The 23934-nt window shown below is 37.1% G+C and overlaps 1 protein-coding gene across 1 annotated transcript in view; it reads left to right on the top strand.

Annotated features, from left to right (window-relative positions):
* Positions 1-23934, top strand: part of PLPPR4 (phospholipid phosphatase related 4) — a 61779-nt gene that overhangs the window by 23773 nt on the left and 14072 nt on the right. Inside the window, exons 2-4 of the mRNA XM_036769230.1 lie at positions 6035-6220; positions 17462-17591; positions 21424-21619. Coding sequence (XP_036625125.1) covers positions 6035-6220; positions 17462-17591; positions 21424-21619 — 512 coding nt within the window. The remainder of the gene's footprint in view (positions 1-6034; positions 6221-17461; positions 17592-21423; positions 21620-23934) is intronic.

The raw sequence follows: 23934 nt of genomic DNA, 5'->3' as shown, positions 1-23934 counted from the left end.
ACATATTTACATATTAGTCATGTTGTGAAAGAAAACACAGATCTCCCCTCCAAAAACATGCAAGAAAATTAAAATTTTAAAAAAGTATGCTTTGATCTGCATTCAGACTCCACCAGTTCTTGCACTGGTGGTGAATAGCATTTTTCATCATGAATCCTTTGGAATTAACCTTGACCACTGTATTGCTGAGAATACATTCACCGTTGATCAGCGTATAATATTGCATTATTGTATACAGTGTCTGGTTCTGCTCACATCATTTTGTATCAGTTCATGTAAGTCTTACGAGGTTTTTCTGAAAGCATCCTGCTCATCATTTCTCATAAGCTATGTCTTTCTAATTAATGCTCAGGTAAAACCCATGTTCTTAATTACCATTATTATAATAATGTTCATTATAATAACAGCTAAAGCTTATACAACACTTGAAGGTTTGCAAGACACATCATATGTACAACCTCCTTTGGTCCTCATAACAATTCTAGGATGTAGGTGCTATCATTATCTCCCCTTTACAGATAAAGAAACTGAGACTGAGACAGTTTAATACAGGTTCTCATAGTAAGTGACTGAGGAAAGATTTGAGCTCAGGTCTTCCTGATACCTGATCCAATACTCTATTTACTATATCAACTTGCTGCTTCAAACTAGCAATTTTGCTTCCATAATTCACTTCTTTATCATAAGTAGGAAATGAAGTTTCCATTACTTTGATGTATATAGATTGTTCACTCACCCGTCTCCAAAATCTTTCTTATAAATAATAGCTTAATAATAATAGTTTATATTTATATAGTACTTTATAACCATTCATCATCATGAATGGTTGGCTCATTGTGGTTCATCATCATGACTCTGTGAGGTAGTTACACACATTTTTACCCCTGTTTTATAGATGAGGAAGCTGAGGTTCGTAAAAGTAAAATAATTTCACAAAATTGCAAAGTTGGAAAAGGAACTAAAAGTCCAATCTGTATCTGGACAAAAATCCCTCCTCCAATATATGCCTACAAATGATTACCTAGTTCTTGCTTGGGTTCCCATTAAGTGGGAACCAAGTCAAGTCAATAAGCATTTATTAAGCACTGACTATATGTAAGACTGAGAATACAAACTGCTGGGGACACAAATAAAGGTAAAAATGGTCCCTGCCCTCAAACAGCTCACATTCTAATGAGGATAACATATAAATAATCATATACATACAAGCTGTATGCAAGATTGGAGGCAATCTCCAAGGAAATGCACTGGCATAAGGCTAGTTGGGAAATGTTTCTTGTGGAAGGTGCAACTTTAGCTGGGACTTGAAGGAAACCATAGAACCCAGAAGATAGACATGAGGAGGCTCAGTGTTCCAAGCATGGGAGATAGCTAGGGAAAATGCCTGGAGTTGGGAGATGGCTTGTTGAGCTCAAGGAATAGGAAGGATGGCAATGTCAATGCATTGCAAAGTATGTGGAGAGGAGTTAGAGCTTTCCTTTGGTGTGTCTTGGATTTTGAGGCATTTAAATCAGAAAATCTATGATGGAGACTCAAAACGTGTAGGCCAGGAGGCTGTGTAGATCCCTAACACAGGTGGACCTCACTATAGAGATTGACTTACTACCAACTCTGTGTGCTTTTCCTTTGCCTCATGATCTGGCCATAGTAGTAAAGTAAGTTGAGAGGAATATTTAGTCTTATCTCCAAGAAAGATGGGGTTCACCAACATGGAAGGGGAGCAGTTTTGAGTGTGACTTCTTTCTATTTTTTTAATCAGGTGAACTAAAGCCTTTACTTCTGTAATACACTGTTACCCTGAGTGTTTCCATGGGAACTTTACTTTTTATGAAGAGGCAGAGACTCACATCAAATTCTGGTTTTCCCTGGGGAAACCCTGGGTAGGGACAAAACAAGCCAAATTCTGATGTTCCTATGGTGTTGTTGTATAAGACAAAACAAGATTTCTGTGAGATGTTCCATCCATGTAAATCCAAAGCTGTCTTACTGGGTTACAGTTCATATATTTTATTACAATTGATATTTTAAAAAGCCAATCAGAAGCATTTAAAAGTTGTATAATTATAATTATCTCTAAGTTAACCATATCATTCCATTCTGTTCATTGCTCAACAAGAATTTAATAAAAACTTACTATATGTGTGGCACTGATTATCCTAATTAAATGGGGTGTATTTTACTAAACAATACAACCCAATTTCATACATATACTGAAAGGGAATTTAAAATATTTTATTACTATCTGTATCGGTATTTCCTGTGAAATCTAGGATACCTAATGAGAACTGTTACTGTATCTTCTTCAGTATGTAAATAAGAATAGTAATAATAACTGATATTTATGTAGTAGTGCTTTAAATTTTGCAAAGCATTTTGGGTACAATAAACTATTGGAGGCTTATAACCCCCTTGGGAAATAGTTATTGGAATTATAATTTCCTGTTTTTTTTTCATAATGAGGAAACTGACCAAAAGTGGTTCTGCAAATTGCCTGCTATAACAGATAGTGCCAGAGACAAAATTTGAACCCTGCTTTCCCTGACTCCCAGTATGCTATCCATAGTGTCACCCTGCCACTCATGAGAAATCCAAAAAAGTCCAAAGTTTCAAAAGTGTAACTTAGTGAATCGTAACAATTTTACTCTCTCCTAGAAATATCACATCTTATGCTTTAAGAGTAAAAATTCCGGGTTACTACATTAATCCTCTTCTCATTTCTACATAGCTCTTGGGAAATGTTTATTGAGTTAATAAGAAACACAAAGTATAACCTCACATATAATTTTCCAAATTATGCAGGTAATCAAAATTTTATTTTTCTCTAAGAAATTATATACTGATTCCTGTCTCCATTATCCACTATTGCTAAGTTTATGCTTCCCAAATATTTCCATTTCTACTTACTGCCCCTCATCTCACTAGCATAAGAGCATGTGTCCACAACACATATGCTTTGAATTGAAGAATTCAAGACTGTCTGTGCACAGTCAACTCAACTCAGCAAATATTTATTAAGCAGCTACTGAGTGCAAAGAAAAGTGCACAAATCTTCTTGGATACTAAATAAAAAGAGTTCAGAAAGGAAAAGCTGTCCACATAGCAAGTGTGTGTGTGTGGTGGGGCGGGGTACGGAGGGTGGTATTGGTTGGTCTTCAGAGATGGAGCTATTTTATGGATGAATGCAATGGCATTTATGTGGAGGTCAAAGTTGCATTTGGTTAGGATACTTTAAAAATAGAACCAATTCTTTGATTTGATGATTGAATGATACTATTTCATAGCACCTTGTTGATGCCAAAACATTGTTTTAAGATGCTAGAGTGTGATGGATCCAGGTAGGATACTGACTTAGATAGTTGTCTTGACTACTTGGATGTTTTCATTTGCTTGGTGTCTAAGGTGCCTCATTAGTTAGAAAACACATGCTTTCCTATTACCATCAAGTCTGGAGACAGTTGAGCCACAAAGGAGAATATGTAATGAGTGTGTGCATCAGATTCAATAAAACTGTTTTTCTGATGGAGGAGCCTTAAATGTCCCTCTTTCTTCCTGGAAGCCTGATCAAATTTCAGGCTCATAGGTGACAGAGGTACATAATTGTGACTGTGTCTGTATATAAGCACTTAACCTGCTATCCAATTTTTATTTGACTCATTCTTATTTCTTTTGGCCCCTGTGTTTACAGACTCACACTTATTTTCATAATTGGAATGGTATATTACCATGCATCTGGTAGCTTCTCAATGCCTGCTAATTGAACTTAATCATATTTTCAACATTTGGTGAGCTACTTCAAATTAACCTATTAAAAAAAGAATAACTCCCCTGAATATTGTGGTTCAATCTTTTCATAATTGCTCAGATAAATTCAGCCAGATTCTGTTAAGTCCTGAATCCTTCTTAGTAGTAAATATTCCCCTTTGCAGGACACTTTTCCTACCATCTGTGGTCCCCTGATTGGATACTAGGAGAGGCCTAAATGAAAATAAAATGGACGGATAGTGGAATCATCCCTCTCATCACCAGATATTTTCAATGAGGAAGAACCTGTATCTATAAAAGAAGGGAAGTCCTTCGGAGTTCAATGTATGGGATTTTTTTTTTCAGAGAATTGATTTGGACTATGACACCTTCAAAAATTGCACAAAGAGCCAGGAATTCGAATTTCCTCCACTGGGTCGAATTTTCACTTCCAACAGTGAGTTGACACAAAAAGAAGCCAAAAATATCCTGGTTGGTTATATAAAAGCTACTGCCCTCCCCATATGACAACACCTTAAATCAATCTTTTTATGTTATATAATTCAACAATTCCAGGATATGGAAGGAATTAAAATTTGGCCTTTATAAAATGCTGCTCTTTGAGAATATTTTTTTCCTCTGAAAGCTGTCACCTAAACTCACAACCTCAGAGTTATCCTCAACTCCTCACACTCTCTTACTTTCCACATCTAAACTGTTGTCATGTCCTATTGATTCTATCTTTGTAACCTCTCTTGTGCATGTCTCCTTCTCTCTTCTGACACTGCCATGACCCTGGTCCAGGCTATTGCAATAGTCTTCTGGTTGCTGTAGGTTTCTGATCATCTTATCTCAAGTATATCCGTAATTCAGTCCATTTTCCACCCAACTATCAACGTGGTCCTCCTAAAGCACAGGCCTGACCATGTTAAACACCTCCCTCCAACCCCAAACACGCACACACACGCATGCACACACGCACGCACAGTCAACAAACTCAAGTGGTTTCCTATTGCCTCCTAGATCGAATGCAAAATCTTCTATCTGGCATTCAAAATCCTTCATAACCTGGCCCCCTCCTACCTTTCCAAAATTTTCTTATTTTGTTACCCTCCACACACTCTACGATTCAGGAATACTGACATCCTGGCTGTTCCATCTCCTGACTCTATACTTTTCATAGAGACGTACAAAATGAGTTACATATTTTCAGCCATCAACAATGTGTTGATTTGTTTTGCATGTGTATCCTAAATTGTCATATGGAAGAGATTTTATTTTTTTTGATTTTTGGTGTAATGAGAGGATTATCCAGAGTAAGTGGGATACTGATAATACCAGAAGGCAAAAAAAGAAAAAAGTGATGAGTTTTTTTAAATACACAAAAGAGAACCTAAGGAAGTTCAAAAGGAGACAAATCCAGGTAGGGAAATGTTACAAATCATGTTTTAAAATAAATATATGCTTTAAAAAACAAAGCTATGCATAACATAAATTCATGGTTTCATTACAATCTTCTTGTTCTGCTCTTTGTTCATGAAGATGTCCATGTTTGTTAGTGTTTATCAAATTCATAATGACAAAAAGAAAATTTTAACAAAGAAATTAAAAAACACAATTAAGGAAATCAAGAAAGACATGATAGCTTATGAGCTAAACCTTGATGGAAAATAGATACCTAAGAAGTGAGGAGGTAGTGCATTCCAGGCATTAGGGAGAACTTGCAAAAAGTCACAGAAGTGAGAGATGGAGGTTGTGGAAGAGCAAGTAGATCCCTCTTCTCGAACACCATATTACCTCTCTATTGGCCCTGCTAGAAGGAAGGAAGGAAGGAAGGAAGGAAGGAAGGAAGGAAGGAAGGAAGGAAGGAAGGAAGGAAGGAAGGAAGGAAGGAAGGAACAAAGGAAGGAAGGAAGGACAAGGAGGAGGGAGGGAGGGAGGGAGGGAGGAAGGTAGAAGGAAGGGAAGGGAGGGAGAGCGGGAGGGAGGAAAGAAAGGAAAGAAGGAAGAGACAGGTGGAAGTTAAATGATTTGCCCAGGGCCACACAGCTAGTAAATGTCTGAGACTGGGTGTGACATCAAATCTCCCTGGCTCCAGGCTCAGCACCCCTGGCTACATCTATTCACTTGAGGAGACACTATATGGAGAGCTTGTCACTCTCTAAAACTGCCTGCAGATGAGTAAAGAATAATATCCCCATCTACCTTTTTCCTGTTTACTGACTTTCCATGTTCTCTGTATTAAAATAAAAATTCAATTGCATTAAGTGATTTTTTTTCCGCCCCTTCCCAGCTGCCTATCTTGGCCTCCTCTGTTGTTAGCCTCTACTTCCTGGAACTCACAGATGTCTTCAAGCCAGTGCACTCTGGATTCAGCTGCTATGACCGGAGCCTCAGCATGCCCTACATTGAGCCCACCCAGGAATCTATTCCATTCCTCATGTTGCTTAGCTTAGCTTTTGCTGGACCTGCAATTACGGTAAGAAGATGCCATCTTTTTCCTGTCTTCTCCAACCCCATTTATTCTTGGTTCTTAAAAATGAAACAAAATGAGTAGCCACAGCAGCATCCTAATAATATTTAGCATTTATATAGCACTTTAAAGTTTGCAGAGTTCTTTCCGTGTTATTTCATTTGATACATACAACAACCCTGTGATGTAGGTGCTATTGTCCTCATTTGACAGATGAGGAAACTGAGGCAAAAGGAGGTGATATGATTTGCCAGATTTTTCTGATTCCAAGACCAACATTCTACCCACCTGCCTGCCTCCATCTATGATTACAACTTTTTAACTTTAATATTTAATTTATTTATTTTCAGTTTTCAACATTTATTTCCATAAGTTTTAAATTTTCTCCCCCTCCCTCACCCCTTCCACCCCCAAGATGGCTTCCAATCCAATATGTGCTATACACATACACTCCTATTAAACACATTTTCACATTAGTCATGTACAACTTTCTTTTTTAAAGAGACAGTTTAGTGTAGTGGTCTGAGAAGTCCAGGGTTTAAGTCTCCACTCATGAAATATCATGTGTCTCTAAATAACCCTGGCTAAGTCATTTAAGTCATAATGGCAACTACATTCTCAGGTGATAAATTGCAGAACACTTGCTGATATGCATGGGCAGCTATCTAGAAGAATAAAACAGGTTTAGACAGAAGCCCTTTTAAAAAGTGACTACAGACCCCTAGATTATAAGTATTGTCTTTCTATATGCCATTTTAGATAGCACCAGACATGAAAAGGTTAAGTTTTAATGGTGCTACCAAAGACACTTTACTGAAAAGGGACAGATTATAATTTGTTTTCACAAGAATTGTCTAATCATACATTCTGAAAATACTTTAGCAAATTCATTGTTCTCCCTTTATGAAAATGTAGCTGAATTTCATTAGATAAGGTAGCTTTTAGTTCACAGTTTAAGCAATTCAGTTTGGAAAATGTTTCCCAGTCTTTCAAAACCTACTTCATGCTAGTTTAATAATATCAGCTCACATTTTATAGTGTTTTGAGATTTTCTAAGCACTTTCCACACAGTGCCACTGAGGTAGGTATACAGGTGTTATCATCTACATTTTAAAAATAACCAAACTGATTCCAGTGAATTATCCATGGTCACATGAAAGTATCTGAGGTTAGATCCAAATCCAGGTCCCCTGGCTCCAAGATTCCACACCACCTCCTAAAGTGCTGTATCATTCCTTTTCAGCATCTGAAGCCTAGAACGCGGATAACAAAGCATGGCAGTACAGGAATTTCCTTAAATCTTACCTCAAAAAGACTTTCAATTACATTTATTTGAGGCATAGAATTCCAGAGTTGGAAAAGAGGTCTCTGAGAACTTGTAGACCATGAATCCCATCACCAGTATGTATCCAACTCCATAATATCCCTCCAAAAGTGGACCATATAGTCTCTGCTTGAAGAACTCCAAAGAAAAATAACTCAATGGAGCAATTTATTTTATTTTTAGACAACTCTAACTTTAAGATGGGGGAAGTTAGGTGGTGCAGTGGTCTGTCAGGCCTGGAATCAGGAAACTCATCTTCGTGAGTTCAAATCTGGCCTCAGACATTTACTAGCTGTGTGACCTTGGGCAAATCACTTGACCCTGTTTGCTCCAGATTTCTCTTCTGTAAAATGAGCTGGAGAAGGAAATGGCAAATTGCGCCAGTGTGTCTGCCAAGAAAATCCAAAATGGGGTCATGAAGAGTTGGGTATAACTAAATGGACTGAACATATGCATTTGCATTTTATATGTGTGTGTATATTTGTACATCCATTTTGAGAGGCACTAATTTTAAGTATGTGAAATTAAAAAATCATGACACTGTTCATGGTATTCAAACCCCTAATATAGCAGAAGACTTTTAAACCAAAAAGTTTAATTGCATCTCAGATGAGGAAAGACCTGGAAGAGCTTACAGTGGCTATTCATCAGTAGCTTCTATAAGCACTGGTCAAAGATCACCAATTTATACCTTAGCCCACCTTGCAGTAATGCACCTAATAGTAAAGAAATTTGAGTTTCAAGGATAAATAATTTACATTCTCATCACAGAACATTTTCCTTCTTGGCCTCCTTAGCTCTCATTAATTTCAATAGAAATTGAGTCAGTTAATTAAAATTATATTTAAACCAGGTTTTTAATAAAAGTCACTTATGAATTGACTTACTCTGGTTACCATTTTTGAAACAGCTTCCTCCTGGGAAAAAGTGGTATTTCTTGTCAGCAAGGTACACTCTGTCCCTAAGAAAAAAGAAGAGAAGTGTCATTCATCTAACAGTTTTTTTCTTCTTTCTGGATGAAGAACAATGAACTATAAGAAAATCAATGAATATGTATAGTTGCCAACAAACTAATGCCCTGTGGTTTCTAAAGAAGATCAGTACATGCTGAAGTGATTGGGGAAGACTATAAGGGAAGAGATAGAACCTGAGCCACATCTTAAAGAATGGATAGGATTTGCATGGATGGAAAGAAGATTTAAAGAGCACATGATTTAGCTATTCTCAAATATTTAAGGGAATGACTTGTAGAAGAAGCATTAAACTTATTTTAAGTAGCTCCAAGGACTAGAGAGATAAGTAGATGGTAGGTAGATAGATAGATAGAATGAACATTAATTAAACCCTTAGTAAGTTCTAGGTAAACTCTAGACACACACACACACACACACACACACACACACATATTTCATCTCAAAATAAAAACTTTCTAGTAATTGAACTGTCCAAAAAAAAGGAATGGAATACTTTCTATTCTGTTCAATTTAATTCAGTTCAACAGACAATGTGTCCTACATGAAAAGGGAAAGGCAATGCACTAAAATGGGTAGAGAGACAGGCTTTCTTGAAGCCAAAAAGACAGGTTTAAGTTCTAACCAACATCTTCTGGCTATGTGACTGAGGCCAAGTCACCTAACCTCTCAGTAGCCCAGAACACTCTCTCTAAGACACTAGGCTGTCAAAAAGTTTCTGATCTGTCTTGGAGGAAGAGATTTCCTCACCAGGACCCCCACACACACAAGTAAAAGCACACATCTGGACATACTAGGCTCTATGTTTGGAATAAAATGATAATGAAAAAAGTCCCTGCATTCAAGGAGTCTATACTATATTGGACTTAATTTAGACTTTGCAAAATGCTCTACTGACAATGTCATCTGATAGTCACAACCTGCGGAAGTTAGGGAGTTGCTTGTTAATGAAAGTTTTTAAGCAGATGGGTTTGATGACCCCTTGTCAGAAGCTCTGTGGAAGGGATTTATTGTTTGGCTAAGGGGGCTGGTTGGGCTAAGGTTCTTTCTAGCTCCAGGAGTCTATGGATTAGGAGTCTTCATTTTTAGAAAAGAGATTTCAGAAAAGAATATTTCTGTAGCCAGTGCTTAGCATAGGGATTTCTTCATGAATCTTTCCCCTTATGTTAAATACATATAATACATTTTGAGTACTGAAAATACATCACACAGAGCCTTCTGGAGTTTACTAAAAGAAGCAGAAGCTGAAACTGGAATTTAATTTTTCATTACACTTTTCATATTCAAGGGATCTCAAAAGGCTTCACAAATGAATGTTACTCCCATTACAGTGACTGGAGATGATAAGAGAAGTAACATTGTATTTGAAAGTAGTTCAGCCAACAAGTTTAATAAAATACACACATAATATATATATATATATATATATATATATATATATATTATATGTATGTACATATATATGTGTATATATGCATATATGTGTACAGATACCATATGGGCATGTGTGAATTTACATGCACACATATGCAAACACACAAATACACATAAGTTTAAAGAGATCACTGTGGCCCAAAATAATAAAATATATTCTTGCCCTTTTTTTTGACACTGGGTCTACTTATCTCACCCATGGTGGACATGCAAGCCACTCACAGGTCACTCCTACTAATGATCAATATGGAAGCTTGAAACTACTCTATTTTTCTTACCTAGGCCAGTGAGGACCTCCTTAGGTGGCCTGGTAGCCTACCTCCACTTTCCCCCTCTATGCCTTTCATAACCCCCCAATTACTAGTCCCAGACTTGGTATGTACATCCAATCTGCCTCAACCCTCCTCCAGTTTAGAACTTCTGATCTCAAGTGATCCAGTGTGTACTACTATGCCTAGAATTTCGTGCCTCTTTTCTCAATTTCTCTAATAGAGATCTAATATTCAAGGAACAGAAAGAGAGTACTTTTAACATTTAATGAAATTTAAATTAAAAAACTTTTTCCCAAAGGCCAGGTACAATATTGTTTCTAATTTAAATATTTGAAGTTAACTGATTTTTTTAAATGTACTTCAGCTTTCTGGAACTACTATATCACACTTTGATAATTTGAAAATTTGGGGGCAGCTAGGTGGCGCCGTGAGTAGAGCACTGGCCCTGGAGTCAGGAGTACCTGAGTTCAAATCCGCCCTCAGATACTTGACACATTTCCTAGCTGTGTGACCTTGGGCAAGTCACTTAACCCCAATTGCCCTGCCTTCCCCCCTGCAAAAAAAAAATAAATTAAATTAAATAAAGATAATTTGAAGATTTGGCTTTGTGTGCATTCATAATTCTTCCTTTACCACAACTGCCACTGAAATGACTGAGAGGAAGAACTTTCTCAGTACAGCTTAACATTTCATCAAGGCTTGTGAATTCATCACCAAATTGTTGCCCATATGACTGACACTTCTTTGCATTGACTTTAAACTGCAATTTGTGGGAAGAGGTGATTGAGGCATTCTAACCCTAGAGCAGGGTTGTTAACCTTTTTGGGGTCATGGACCCTTTTGGCAGTCTGGTGAAGCCCATGGACCCATTCTTAGAATGATTTTTTGGGTTTTTTTTGTTTTTAACCAAATATCTTTCAAATGAAGGTCTGCCATCTACCCCTCCCACCTCCCCCTTCCAGTAGGGAAAGCAAAAAAAAAATCCCTATTTAAAAACATGTATAGAAAAGCAAAACAAATTCCTGCATTGCATATGACCAAAAAAAGGTCTCAATCTGAATTTTGGGTCCATTACCCTCTGTCAGGATGTGGGGTGCCTATTTCTGGTATCATGGATCATCATTCTGATTAACAGAGTTCCTAAGTCTTTTGAAATTTATTTTTTTCAGTTATAGAATGTTTTTGCTATTACAGAAATTGTTATTACAGAATATTGTTATTATAGAAATTGTTCTGGTTTTGCTCACTTTACTCTTCATCAGTTCTTACAAGTCTTCCTAGGTTTCTCTGAAACTATCCCTTTTATCATTTCTTATAGCACAATAATGTTTCATTACTTTCATATATCATAACTTATTTGACCATTCTGCAAGAATGATGTTTTTAAAATGTATAAGGTAAGATACACAGGATTAGAGAAGAAACCAATTATAATGAAATAGTTGTCAAAGTGTATTTTTTTAAAAAAATATGGAGCTCAGATTAAGAACCTCTGCCCTTGGGCCACCCAGAATCACAGGGTCACTATAAGATAATAATAAAAATAATGAACAATAGATAGGATTTATATAGCACCTACTATGTGTCACAAACTATGCTAGGCATTTAAAAATATTATTTTATGCTCAAAACAATCCTGGGAGGTAGCACTAATTGAATGAGATAGTTTGTTACAGTGGTTATTGGTCCTCTGCAAGGACCCCCTTTCCTAAGCTACATACCCCTAGGCTGATTCCATATTAAGTAAATCTGCTTAAAGAACTATATAAATCCTAATCAAAGTTATTAGCAGTTGTAATAACTACTTTACCAAGTTGTGGTGAGAGTCTCTTGAGATAATGTATGTGAATTTCTTTTCAATTTTTTTTTGGAGAGACTTGATTAATTGGTTTAGGGAACTCCCAGTGGAGGAAAATCTCTATACCAATGAAGATTGGAGATAGTTATGCAATTTATAGTCTTAGCAGCCTGAAGCCCTGAGAGTTAAATGATTCCCCATATTCACAAAGCCATTGTGTAAGACAGGATATGACTGGTAGCCTTATCTTTCTGACTTAGAGGCCTGCTATTGACTATGCTATTCTGCTTCATGTTGCGAAGCTTAAAGTGTTATATGAATACCAGTTACTATTATAATCACTATTGTACAGATAAATAAACTGAGGCTCAGAGAAGTTAAATAAGAGAAGCAGAGCAATTCAGTGGATAGAGAACTGGAGTTAAAATCAGGAAGATATGATTCCAAATCCTGCCTCAGAAATTTGATAGCTATATAACGCCAGACAAATCGCTTAAGCTTTCTATAACTGTTTCCTATCTATTAAGTTTAAGGGTTAGAATTACTGGCTTCTAAAATCCCTTCTAGCTCCAAATGTATGATTTTTATAACTGACCGATGACAGGCAGCTCTTTAGTGGCAGACTAACAATCAGACTCCGGTCTTATGGCCAGCATGCGTCACCTTACACCTTTTTGATCTCAACCATTAAGCATGATCTAAATAGAGGGAAGATAAGCTCATGTTCAAGTGTAGGTTGGAGAGGAAGGAGAGAGGGGAACAGATGTTCTGTTTAAACCCATTGAAGACAGTAATCTCAAAGAAAACATCTGATCAAAGTTGTATTCACCATATAGTTTTGCAGAATTCATATAGGAAGGAGAAAGAAACACTTATACATTCTTTAGCAAAACCATTTTTTGCAGGTCTCAGCAGAATTAATCCATTTAATATTCAGAGAGAGGCAAACTCTGTCTGGATTTGTCTATAGCTCCTGTGGTGATAATCTTAGCTTTGGAAGCTTATATAACCAAAATGACGGACCATAAAGATGTTCACGTTTGCTGAGGCCTCATTGCAATCTGAAGCCCAGAGGACGTTATAATAATTGTTCAGAAAGCATTTAAAGTCCTCCTCACTGTGACAGTAAGAGAAGCCAGAGTCAAATACTGTAACCCTACTTAACAGAAGAAATTCAGCACAATAGCTCCCTTAAAGATAGTCACTGCTCAACATTCCACAGAAGCCAATGCATAGACATTTTCCACGATAGCAATTTTACTGTGCTGCACTCCTTATTGGAAATTAAATGCATTCCATTTTCATACGTCAGGTGGCAACTAATAATTTTATTATTAAAGCATGACCCTGGAAATGCATTAAGGTCCTGATGTATCTCACTGAGAGGAAAGTAACAGTAGTATTAGAAAATAAACTAACAAGCAATGCTCCTCCACAAAGAGAGGTTTATACTAAGGTAACTGAGATAATTTGCAAAGTGTTCATGACATGGCTTCCAGATCAAGATCGATAAAGAGTAATGTTATATAAGGACTTAACCCTGCCCCCAACCCCCGCCCAAAAAATACCACTTTTCTAAAGACAAGAAAGTATTCGATCTGTTTTAGGATTAAGCAAAGCTTAATAGTACAAAACTCTAGTCCTTATATTACCTACCAGTTCTTGGCATGTTTATGTTGGAATCTACATCACTCTTAGGCCTCAAGCTCTTGGGTGTTGATGGCTTAGGGTGTCATGAAGTGGTATAACTTTTATTGTAGGAATGTATAAATAACAAATAATACATCAAAACTTTAGTCCATGACCAAAATTGGAGATGTCTTAGTTATTTTATATAATAAAGACAAGAAAGTCAAATGTACAAAAAGTTATTATTGGATAAGTGAAAATAATAGTAAAAATTGGCATATCCATAGTATGTTTAGATTAGGTAGGTTGTGTGACTTGGAGTCAGGAAAACCTGAGTTCTAAATTTGCCTCAAATAGCTAGTAGCTGTGTGACCCTGGCCAAGTCACTTAACATCTGTCTGCCTCAGTCTCATAATCTGCAAAATGGGGCTAATAATAGCACCTAATTCACAGTGTTATTGTGAAAACCAAGTGAGTTAGCATATATAAGTGATATGCATTGCAAATTAAATCTATATATAAATACCAGTCATTATTGCTATCTGTTCTTCAGAACAACTTAGGGATGTGAGTTCTACACATAATATTTTCCCCATTTTATAGTTGAGGAAACTGAGGATGAGAAAGTTTAAGTAGCTGGCCCAAGATCACACAAAGTGATCTAAGTGTCTGAGGCGGCATTCAGACCTAAATCTACTTGATGCCAAATGCCATGTTCTATCCATAACACCACCTAGATGTCCCCAAGTGCTTATTCTGACCCAAAATAGCAGTGTCTTTGGAATGATGATTTAGCTTTCTTAAGCTGTGTGACCTTACATCATTTTACTTCCATAAACCTCATGAATCTTAGGTCCCCAGCCAGGGATCTTGGAAACCATTCCAACTCTCTTTCCCCCATCCCCTATTTTATGATTTCAGAAGTTAAAGTCTGGAAATATAAAGTGATTTATCAGAAGTCACATAGTAAGTAGCAGAACCAGGATAGGGAGCCAGGTTCTCCGAATCTAGGTCTAAGGCACTTAAAATTAGAGCAGATCTGTTAGTTTTCAGTTCCTTAGACTTGATTATCTGTAAGAACCTTTCCAGTTTAGAAATACTAATAGGTGATAGATTTAATGATGAGCTCTTAATTGTCAAGGTGTAGATTTCAGTCTAAATGAAGAACATCATATGAGATACCTGTTATCTTTAGATATCCAACTTCAAGTGTTGTTAGGGGCAAGCGGAAATCACAATTGTGAATGGGCGAGTCATCTTTATTTTAACGAATCAAAAATGTTTCTTCTAGTTTATCTTAGTTAATCTTAAAAATCAATGATTTGCTTTCTTGTTTTAAATTAAGATTTTTTTTTATTTTTAGTTTACAACACTAAATACTATTGTGCTATAAGTTCTGCATGTTTTTGAGTTCCAGATTTTTTCCCCTCCCTCACCTCCTCCCTTACCCCCAAGATGGCGTAGAATCCAATACATCTTCTACATAAACCTTCACATTAAACTTATTTACACAATAGTCAAGTTGTAAAGAAGAATTATCACCAATGGAATGAATCATGAGAAAGAAGAAACAAAACCCCCCAAAAAAAGAGAAAAAAAGAGAGTAAACAGTTTTCCTCAATCTGCATTCAGACTCCACAGTTCTTTCTCTGGATGTAGATAGCTTTCTCCATCATGAGTCCTTTGGAGTTGTGTTTGAACCTTGTATTGCTGAGAAGAGTCAAGTCTACCAAAGTTAGTCATCACAGAATCAATATATCTGTGGTTGTGTACAATATTCTCCTGGTTCTGCTCCGCTCACTCAGCATCATATCATGTAGGTCTTTCCAGGTTATTATGAAGTCTGTATCATCTGCATATCTTATAGCACAATAGTATTCCATTACATTCATATACCACAACTTGTTCAGCCATTCCCCAATTGATGAGCATCCCCTTGATTTCCAATTATTTGCTACCACAAAAGAGCTGCTATAAATATTTTTGTACATATGGGTCCCTTTCCCAATTGTGTGATCTCTTTGGGATACAGCCCTAGAAGTGGTATTGCTGGGTCAAAGGGTATGCATATTTTTATAGCCCTTTGGGCATAGTTCCAAATTGCTCTCTAGAATGGCTGGATCTGTTCACAACTTCACCAGCAATTTAACAATGTTCCAATTTTCCCACATCCTCTCCAGCATCAATAGTGATTTAGAGCTTTTTCCATATGCCTATAGATATCTTTAATTTCTTCCTCTGAAAACTGCCTGTTCATATCCTTTCACCATTTTTCAATTGGGGAATGACTTGTTTTAACCACCAGTGCCCACACAACGTTTTACACCAGTTTGCTCTATATATAACAAAGAGAAAAATAATCCCATGTTTTTATACAGAAGCAAACTTGTTTCTGCTCTCCCTTATTTTCCATTCTTAAATATTGTGCCTTAGAGGACTGCCTGAAATACTGAGAAGCTAAAAGCCTTACCCATGGTCACACACCAGAGGCTGGTCCAGAACCCAAGTGCTCCTGATTCAAGGGCCAGCCTTCTATTCATTACTGTCACCATGTTGCCTTTCTCTAAGGCAAGATGGACTCATTGCTGACCTAAATCAGTGGAGGTGATTTATGTACCAGCTGTGCCCCATACTAATGAAATGACAGGTCCAGATGAAATTATTTAGTAAGGGGGAAATTCCCAGCCCAAATTGATTACACTCTATCAACATTCATAGGCTTCTTTTTCTCTTAGGAGAATGCTACAAATCTAACAAGCAAACATGTCATCATGTCCTGTTTTTTTTTCTCTTCATATCTGCACACATTCATAAACGTCACTTTCAAGCAATGTATTATGCAAAAGCAGGACTATAACTACTATAAGAGAGGCAAAGAGGGCTTTGCCCCAGAGAACTGACTTCTAGGGCATTATCTATCCCTTTGCCTTATATCTACAAATTGCCCCTGGGTCCCATTAGCTTGGTATTTGTCAAATGGGGCCCAAAATCCTTCATGGTAAAGGACATATTTTCTGGTGTACAGGCCACGCTTTCTACCTTCTGACTATGGTCAGACTGTCCTCTGTGGTATCACTACATCTCCTCTTCCCCAGTTAAGTGAAAGAATTCCTGATTACAGATCTGTAGGAAAAATCCTTAAATATAACTCAGTTCCAAATATATCCCACTTCTTCCCCATCAACATCACAATTAAACTACCCAGCTAGGAAGCAAACATTACTGGACTGGATATTACTCTCCTATAATTGCAAAAGTGGGAGAAAAAACAAGAATTAAAAGACAAGACAAAGATTTCAAGTGTCACCAGGAGTTAGAATGGGCATCTGGTTCATTGCACTAACCAGTCTGTAAAATGTTCCCAGTCTAGCTAATTGGGCACTTGCCTCCTCTAGTTCCCACTCATCTTGTTTTCATAGTAATTGTGAGAAAATGGCAAGACTCTTAACAGTTGTAGGGCAGGCTGGATCACCATGTGATTTATCAATTAGACACCTCAGGGTGTTGCTGGGCAAGAGGCCAAAGGCTGAGTGCTTCCATCTCTGGTAAGTGCCAAGATGTACCTTAAACTCCTGACCATGAAGTAGGAGTCTAGAATCTCCTAATGTTGTTTGCAATGACCCCAATCACCCTCTCCTCTCTCCCTGGGTTCAGGTATTCAGGGAAAATTGCTTACCCATTGAAAGCTTTTAAATGCAGTACATTTAAGCCAGCAACATTTTACATTTTACCCTGTTAAATTATATCTACTCTCTTCACGCCCTATCGAATTCATTTGTAACTGCTAAATTCACTATGAACACCCTTTTGTCATTGCAGATAATGATAGGAGAAGGCATTCTCTACTGTTGCCTGTCCAAAAGGAGGAATGGAATTGGAATGGAGCCCAACATAAATGCAGGAGGCTGCAACTTCAACTCTTTCCTTAGAAGAGCCGTCAGATTCGTTGGTGGGTTGGAGAACAAATTACAAAAAAGAAATGCTTTTTCAAGTAGAAATGTTGTATTTAATTACAGATACCAAGTTTCTGAAGCTATAATTTAGTTGTATAACTTCAAGTACAAGATAGGTCTTAAGCAAGAAGTCATTGGTTAACCCCAAATCCTAGAGTTGGCATTTAAAATGTGGTATTTACATTTTACCTTTTCCCTATTACCAAGATTCACATGCAATAACTTTTGACTACTTTTTGCCTGAACCCTGTTTCCTAGGTGGCTTTATTGGGGGTATTATTCTTTGGGCCTATCATCTGGATTTGCTACTAACTTGGCCTTGGCCAATTTGGCCTGGACTAAGAAGCAATGAAATTAGACCAGAATCAAAACCCTTGGGCAGTCAGATGGTTATACCCCTAACACTGTGTAAACCATACAGCTGGCATTTCTGTGTAGCAAGGCTGTGTATATGGTTATAACAAGACAGGATTATGTGCTGCACTTTGATCAATAAAACCTTAAATGGAGTAATACATGAAAAGCATTTTGCAAATCTTAAGCACTATGTAAATGTAAGATAATAATAATAGTAATAATAAATAACTTCCAAGTTATTTTGCCTCTAAAATAGTCAGGAAAAAATATCCTTTTCTACAAAATACCAAATTAAATGCATCACTTTTATGCGAACAGGGCATCCTACTTAATACATTACTTATTCAATATGACTCACTTCCACCCTCTTCCACCTCCCAAACAAAGAGAAATAGGAACTCAGATATGCATTGTGTCAGGGGCTCTGCAATCCTGAACAAGCCACTTAAGCTGGTGGGAAGAGAACAAAAAGACTGCCAAAAAGGTCAGAAACTTAGAAGAGCAGATAAGACATCTAGAATTGAATTGCTTTTTCTAAGAGAAAACTATCTCTTAATGGCAGTGCTTAATGCAGTCCTGGGCATATAGTAGGCATTAGCCTACTGTACATAATAATTATTAATAGATATTTGTTTATATGACTTGGCATAGCTAAAAATGCTATAGAAAAATGGGCAAATAATATGGGAATGACCTAGAGATGGAACTCAGTAACCATTCTTGCTCTAGAGAGAGTCTTCCTAGAAAGCCCAATTTTCTAGGAGTTCCTGGAGATTCTCCATTTAGTATTCCATGGGTACTCAGATATGGGAAGCCACAGGGAAAGGACTTTACAGAAGAGGATACAATCCAGAGCTATGTTAGGCAAGTGGGATGAGACTTAAAAGCCACAACCTATTCTCATAGAAAGGAGTCATGCTGGAATTATAAATCCTAAAGATAAAGAGGTCAGAATCATATGTATTTGGGTAAAACTGGAAATTGTGGACAAATTTTGGAGTCAAAGGATCTTAGAACTAGAGCTAAAAAGAGATATCAAAGTTTATATTATTTTATAGATCACTGACTTGATTTGGCATAGCTATAAAATGCAATAGAAAAGTGGACAAATAATATCAGAATGACCTAGATGTGAGGTGAATAGCTCAGCAGCTACTCTTGCTCTAGAAAGAGTCTTCCTAGGGAGTCCAATTGAGAGAGACTTGATGCAAGAAGACTAACAAGAAGGCCATTGCAATCTTCCAGGAATGAGGTGATGAGGGCCTGCACCAGGATGGTGGCAGTATCAGAGGAGAGAAGGCTGCATATATGAAAGATGTTGTAAAGGTAAAGTTGATAGGATTTTGGAATTGATTGGTTATGAGAGGCAAGAGAGGATGAGTAGTTAAGCATGGTGCCTAGATTGAGAATTTGGATGACTGGGAAAATGGTGGCACCCTCAACAATGATAGGGAGGTTAGGAAGAGGGAGGGTTGGGGGAGGGAGTTAATAGGTTCAGTTTTAGACATGTTGAGTTTAAGATGTATATAGGATATCTACTTTGAGAGGCCCAATAGGCAGTTGGAGATGCAAGGCTCAAAGTCAAGAAAGAGGTTAAGGCTGGCTAAGTAGATCCAGCATAATTACCAGAATAAGATGATAATTGAATACATGTGAGCTGATGAGATCACCAAGCAAAATAATATAGGTTTAGAACGTGGATGAAGACAGAACCCTGCGGAACTCTCATGCTTATCAAAGGGGATCTAGATAAAGATCCAGTAAAGGGAACTGAGAAGAAGGAGTCAGGTAGGAGAATCAGGAGAGAGCAGTATCACAAAACCCCTGAGAGAATAGATTATAAAGGAGAAAAAGGTGATTAACGATGTCAAAGCTTAAAGAGAGATCACTAAGGATGAAGACTGGGTAAAGGCCATGAGATTTGGCAAATAAGAGATCAGTGGTAACCTTGGAGAGAGTAGCTTCAGTGGAATGAGGAGGTTGGAAGCTAGACTTCTGAGAGTTAAGAAAAGACTTAGAGAAAAGGAAATGGAGGCATCTATTATGGATGGCCTTCTCAAGGAGTTTAGCTGTGAAAGGGGGAAGACATATAGAATGATAGTTGGATAGATGGATAATATGAGGGTTTGGGTTTTTTTGTTTTTTAGAATGGGAGAGACATGGGAGTAAACAATAGAGAAATAGCCAGTAGGCAAGAAGAGTTTGAAGGTTAGTGAGAGAGTAGGGGTGAGAGAGGGGGCAATTTTTTTAAGGAGACAGGATTAGAATGAGGTCACTTTTGCATATAGAAGCATTTACCTTAACAAGATGGACTACCTCTTCATGTGAGATGGGGTGAAGGAAGAAATGATGGGAGAAAGAATCTTATTGAGGTGAAATGAGAAGGAGGAGCCGGAGGATACATAGGAGGAGGAAGAAAAAAAGAGGGAGTTCTTGATGGATGGCCTCTATTTTTTCAATGAATTATGACCAAGGTTCTCAGCTGATAGGGTGGAAGAAGGAAGGGGAAACCATAAGAGGATTGAGTAGAAATGAAAAGATTTGGAAAAGGCACTGTGATGAGTAGGATAGTGCATGGATTAGTGAGATGCAAAATGATTGCCTTGCCATAATGAGAGCCCAGTTGAGACTATATAACATAAATTTGTAGGAGAACCAGTCAGCACAACTTCAGGATTTTCTCCAGCTTGATTTAGTAGCAAATGAGTAGTAGTTAAGGCAGTAGACGTTTGGAGTAATCTAAGACTGAAGCTAGGTAGGGCAGGGTTGTTGATGAGAAAAGGGAACAAAGGACTAAAGACAAGAAAACAGAGTACAGTTGGAATGGTTCACCAAGAGATACTGGTGGGAAAGGGAGGAGAGTACAGTCAATGCAAGGATGATGATGGCCTGAAAAGGAACTGTGGGGTGAAGTAATAGGAGGTCACAGTGAGGACAAAGAACAAGGTTAAAAGTATCAAGACAGAGGAAGATAAAGTTATTTCAGAATTCATGAACATGAAAGAGGAACAGTTGCAGGTGATGGCAAAATCAAGGGTATTACCCAAACAACCAGGCTGCCCATCTGTCATTCCTTGTTTGTACTACACAACCTAATCACCTTCTTTTCTGACTATAAACATCCTTGAGGACATCTTTTATGCCATTTTAAAATGATCATCTTCATTGGCAATATGGTGGAAACTCTACAAACCCCTTGATGTTATAGTAAAATTACTGATATTGATGGATTTTAAGAGGATTAATTGAGTTTCCTCTACTTTAAACTACCTGTATTGCAAGATTAAGAATTCTCTAAAGAGGCCAGCTCCTGAAATAAATATCAGAATAAATGATCACATTAGAGTAAATATTTACATTATGTATTACAAACTTGGGGATTATTCTTTAAATGTTATTAAGAATAAATAATAAAGGAGCAGCATAAGCACCAAGAAGCTGATAGTCTCTTGTGTTTCTTTTTACTTACAGGAGTTCATGTATTTGGACTTTGCTCTACTGCTCTCATCACTGATATCATACAACTGTCAACAGGGTACCAAGCACCATATTTTCTGACTGTATGCAAGCCGAACTACACATCTCTGAATGTATCATGCAAAGAAAATTCCTACATTGTAGAAGATATCTGCTCAGGATCTGACCTCACAGTCATTAACAGTGGAAGGTTAGAGACATTGAGATCTAATGAAGAGCCATGTGTCTAAATTTAAAGTTTTATTTCAAACTAACTTTGTAGGTAATGTTTAGTGTATTGCTTTGCATTTCTTTCACTCAGAGATCCCGATAGCCATTGGGTTACAGGGACCCAGTGATCATAGAGCACATAGTGATCACAGTTTCTGGTGGCTCATTCCTAGTCTTTGGGTATTTTTTCAGTGAGTCACATCATCCAGTTCCATGGTTTGATTTGGCTGATACGATTTGCCTAGTTGAGATAATGTACAATCAATGGCAGCTCATACTTAACAATTGTCTAGCATAGACCCAGGAAGGCCTATGCTTCACATGCCCCTCCATGATGGCAGCTTGTTTTATAAGGCAACCCTATCTACTTTTAAGAGGAGAACAAAGCTCTATGGAGCTCTGTAAGTAATACAACTTTGATATTGCATGAATTGTGTCCAACATTGACAATATGTAAAGTGAGGAGGAAAACATCTCCATGGGCTGCTTAGTATTTTATAGTCTCACTAGAAGATACCTAGGTAGTAAAACTTAATGATGCTCATTCTTTGATACTTATGTGACATTAGTAGTTATTTGCCCTTGGTGACTATTTTGCAAAATCATAGAATTTCTGAGCTGTAAAAGTTCTTAGTGAATACCTAATCCAACCCGTAGCTAAAAAGAATTCCCTCTACATCAGCCAACCTTTGATTGAAGACATCTAGTTAGAGTGAAATCTACTACCCACACAGAGATCCCATTCCACTTGGGGATAACTCTAGTTGTTTGCAAGGTTGTTCTTATTTTTTAACTTTTTAAAAATTAATTCTATGCAGGGTATTCTTGCTGATACTACTAAGGAATTTTCTCCCTGTCATTCTCCGCCTACTTAACTTATAATGTGTTTGTGTTTATGAAATTCTATTGGCTAAAGACTCATTTTCAAAATCAGCAGCCCATGTCTCCTTTTTTGTCCTTTCTCAACTTTTAAGTTATCTTCTCTAAACACTCTAAAGATATTGTAGTACCATATTTCTTTTTTATTGAACCATGGCCCCATAAAATTTTATTTGCTGCTATTTCTTTAGACTTTTATGATGTTTTTATCCCTGGGATAGGCTAGTGGACCACTAGGGTCAAGCTTGACAACTTATCTCTTCTGTTTTAAAAGTTGGGAATGTTTGTGTTTTTTATATCCATTCTTTTTCTAAAAACTTTGTCATAAATCTCTGTTGCTATCTAATAATTTCTGGAGTCATATTCAGGATTCTTGGGTAGGACTTCTAGAACTTAAATAATGATTTTCAGATGTATTTTCATTCAATTGCTAATGACCTTCATTTTACTTTCATCTTGTCCCAGAAGTTGTTTTGCTATTTCTGGCATCTCTACCAAAAATTCCCCCTAGAGCAAGAAATAGGAGCTCACTCAGTTTACTAGTTTCTCCATTGCTAATACAGTATTTTATTTCCTCCCCTCAAGTTAATGTTTCAAAGACTTTCTTTTATCAACGCTTCATTCAAAGATGCTTCATTATTTATGTTCAAGTTCTGAATGACTTTCTCCTCCTTGACTGTTTAATCATTTTATGCCATTTTTATATCCCTCTAAGACCATATTTATCTCTCATACTTTCTATGTTCTTATCAAATCAAGAACATAGTTATTTTTTCAAACAAATAATTTCTTAGTGATTCACATATTTCTGCTCAGCAAATCATTCTAGGGGTAAATTTGTTTCTAAAATCTCTATATATTTGCTGTTAGAGCCCTCCACCCCCTTCACTCTTCATTTTGCCATCCTCTTATATTGAAAATGTCAGGGCAAATAACCATTATTTTAGTGTAGCTATCTCTATTTCTAATTAAAAATATTCCTCATCACTCTCTATGTGAGCCTTGTGTGTGAACAGCCCAGGTACCTGGGGTGTTCATGAATAGTGAGAATACAACATTTTCACTTGTGTAGTTTCCCTTTTATAAAAACTTTCTTGAAAGTAGATCTGGGGGATCTTTGGTCATCTTAGTTGCTTATGCATGTCTATACTAAAAACAAAATGCTCGGATCCATCATGGTGTCATTTTAGATAGGTTCCCTAAAATCCTCCTATGGGAATCTGAGGAAAAAGATGCCTTTTGGGTATTGATTTATCTGTTTCCTTTAGAGAGATGTTCAAGGGGTCTTCTCCAGAATTCCTTTTGTACCTGTATACTCATTTATGAATCTGCATTACTTTTAACCTGGCCATTCCTTGCCTTTTTCTCTGACTTCTTTGGTGGAACGGTATAGATATTTTTGTTTAATTTTCACAA

The sequence above is a fragment of the Trichosurus vulpecula genome, chromosome 7 (genome assembly GCF_011100635.1).
Source record: "Trichosurus vulpecula isolate mTriVul1 chromosome 7, mTriVul1.pri, whole genome shotgun sequence".
Lineage (NCBI taxonomy): Eukaryota > Metazoa > Chordata > Mammalia > Diprotodontia > Phalangeridae > Trichosurus > Trichosurus vulpecula.
Note: the sequence above shows the minus strand (reverse complement) of the source record. Positions and strands in the feature narration are given on the sequence as shown.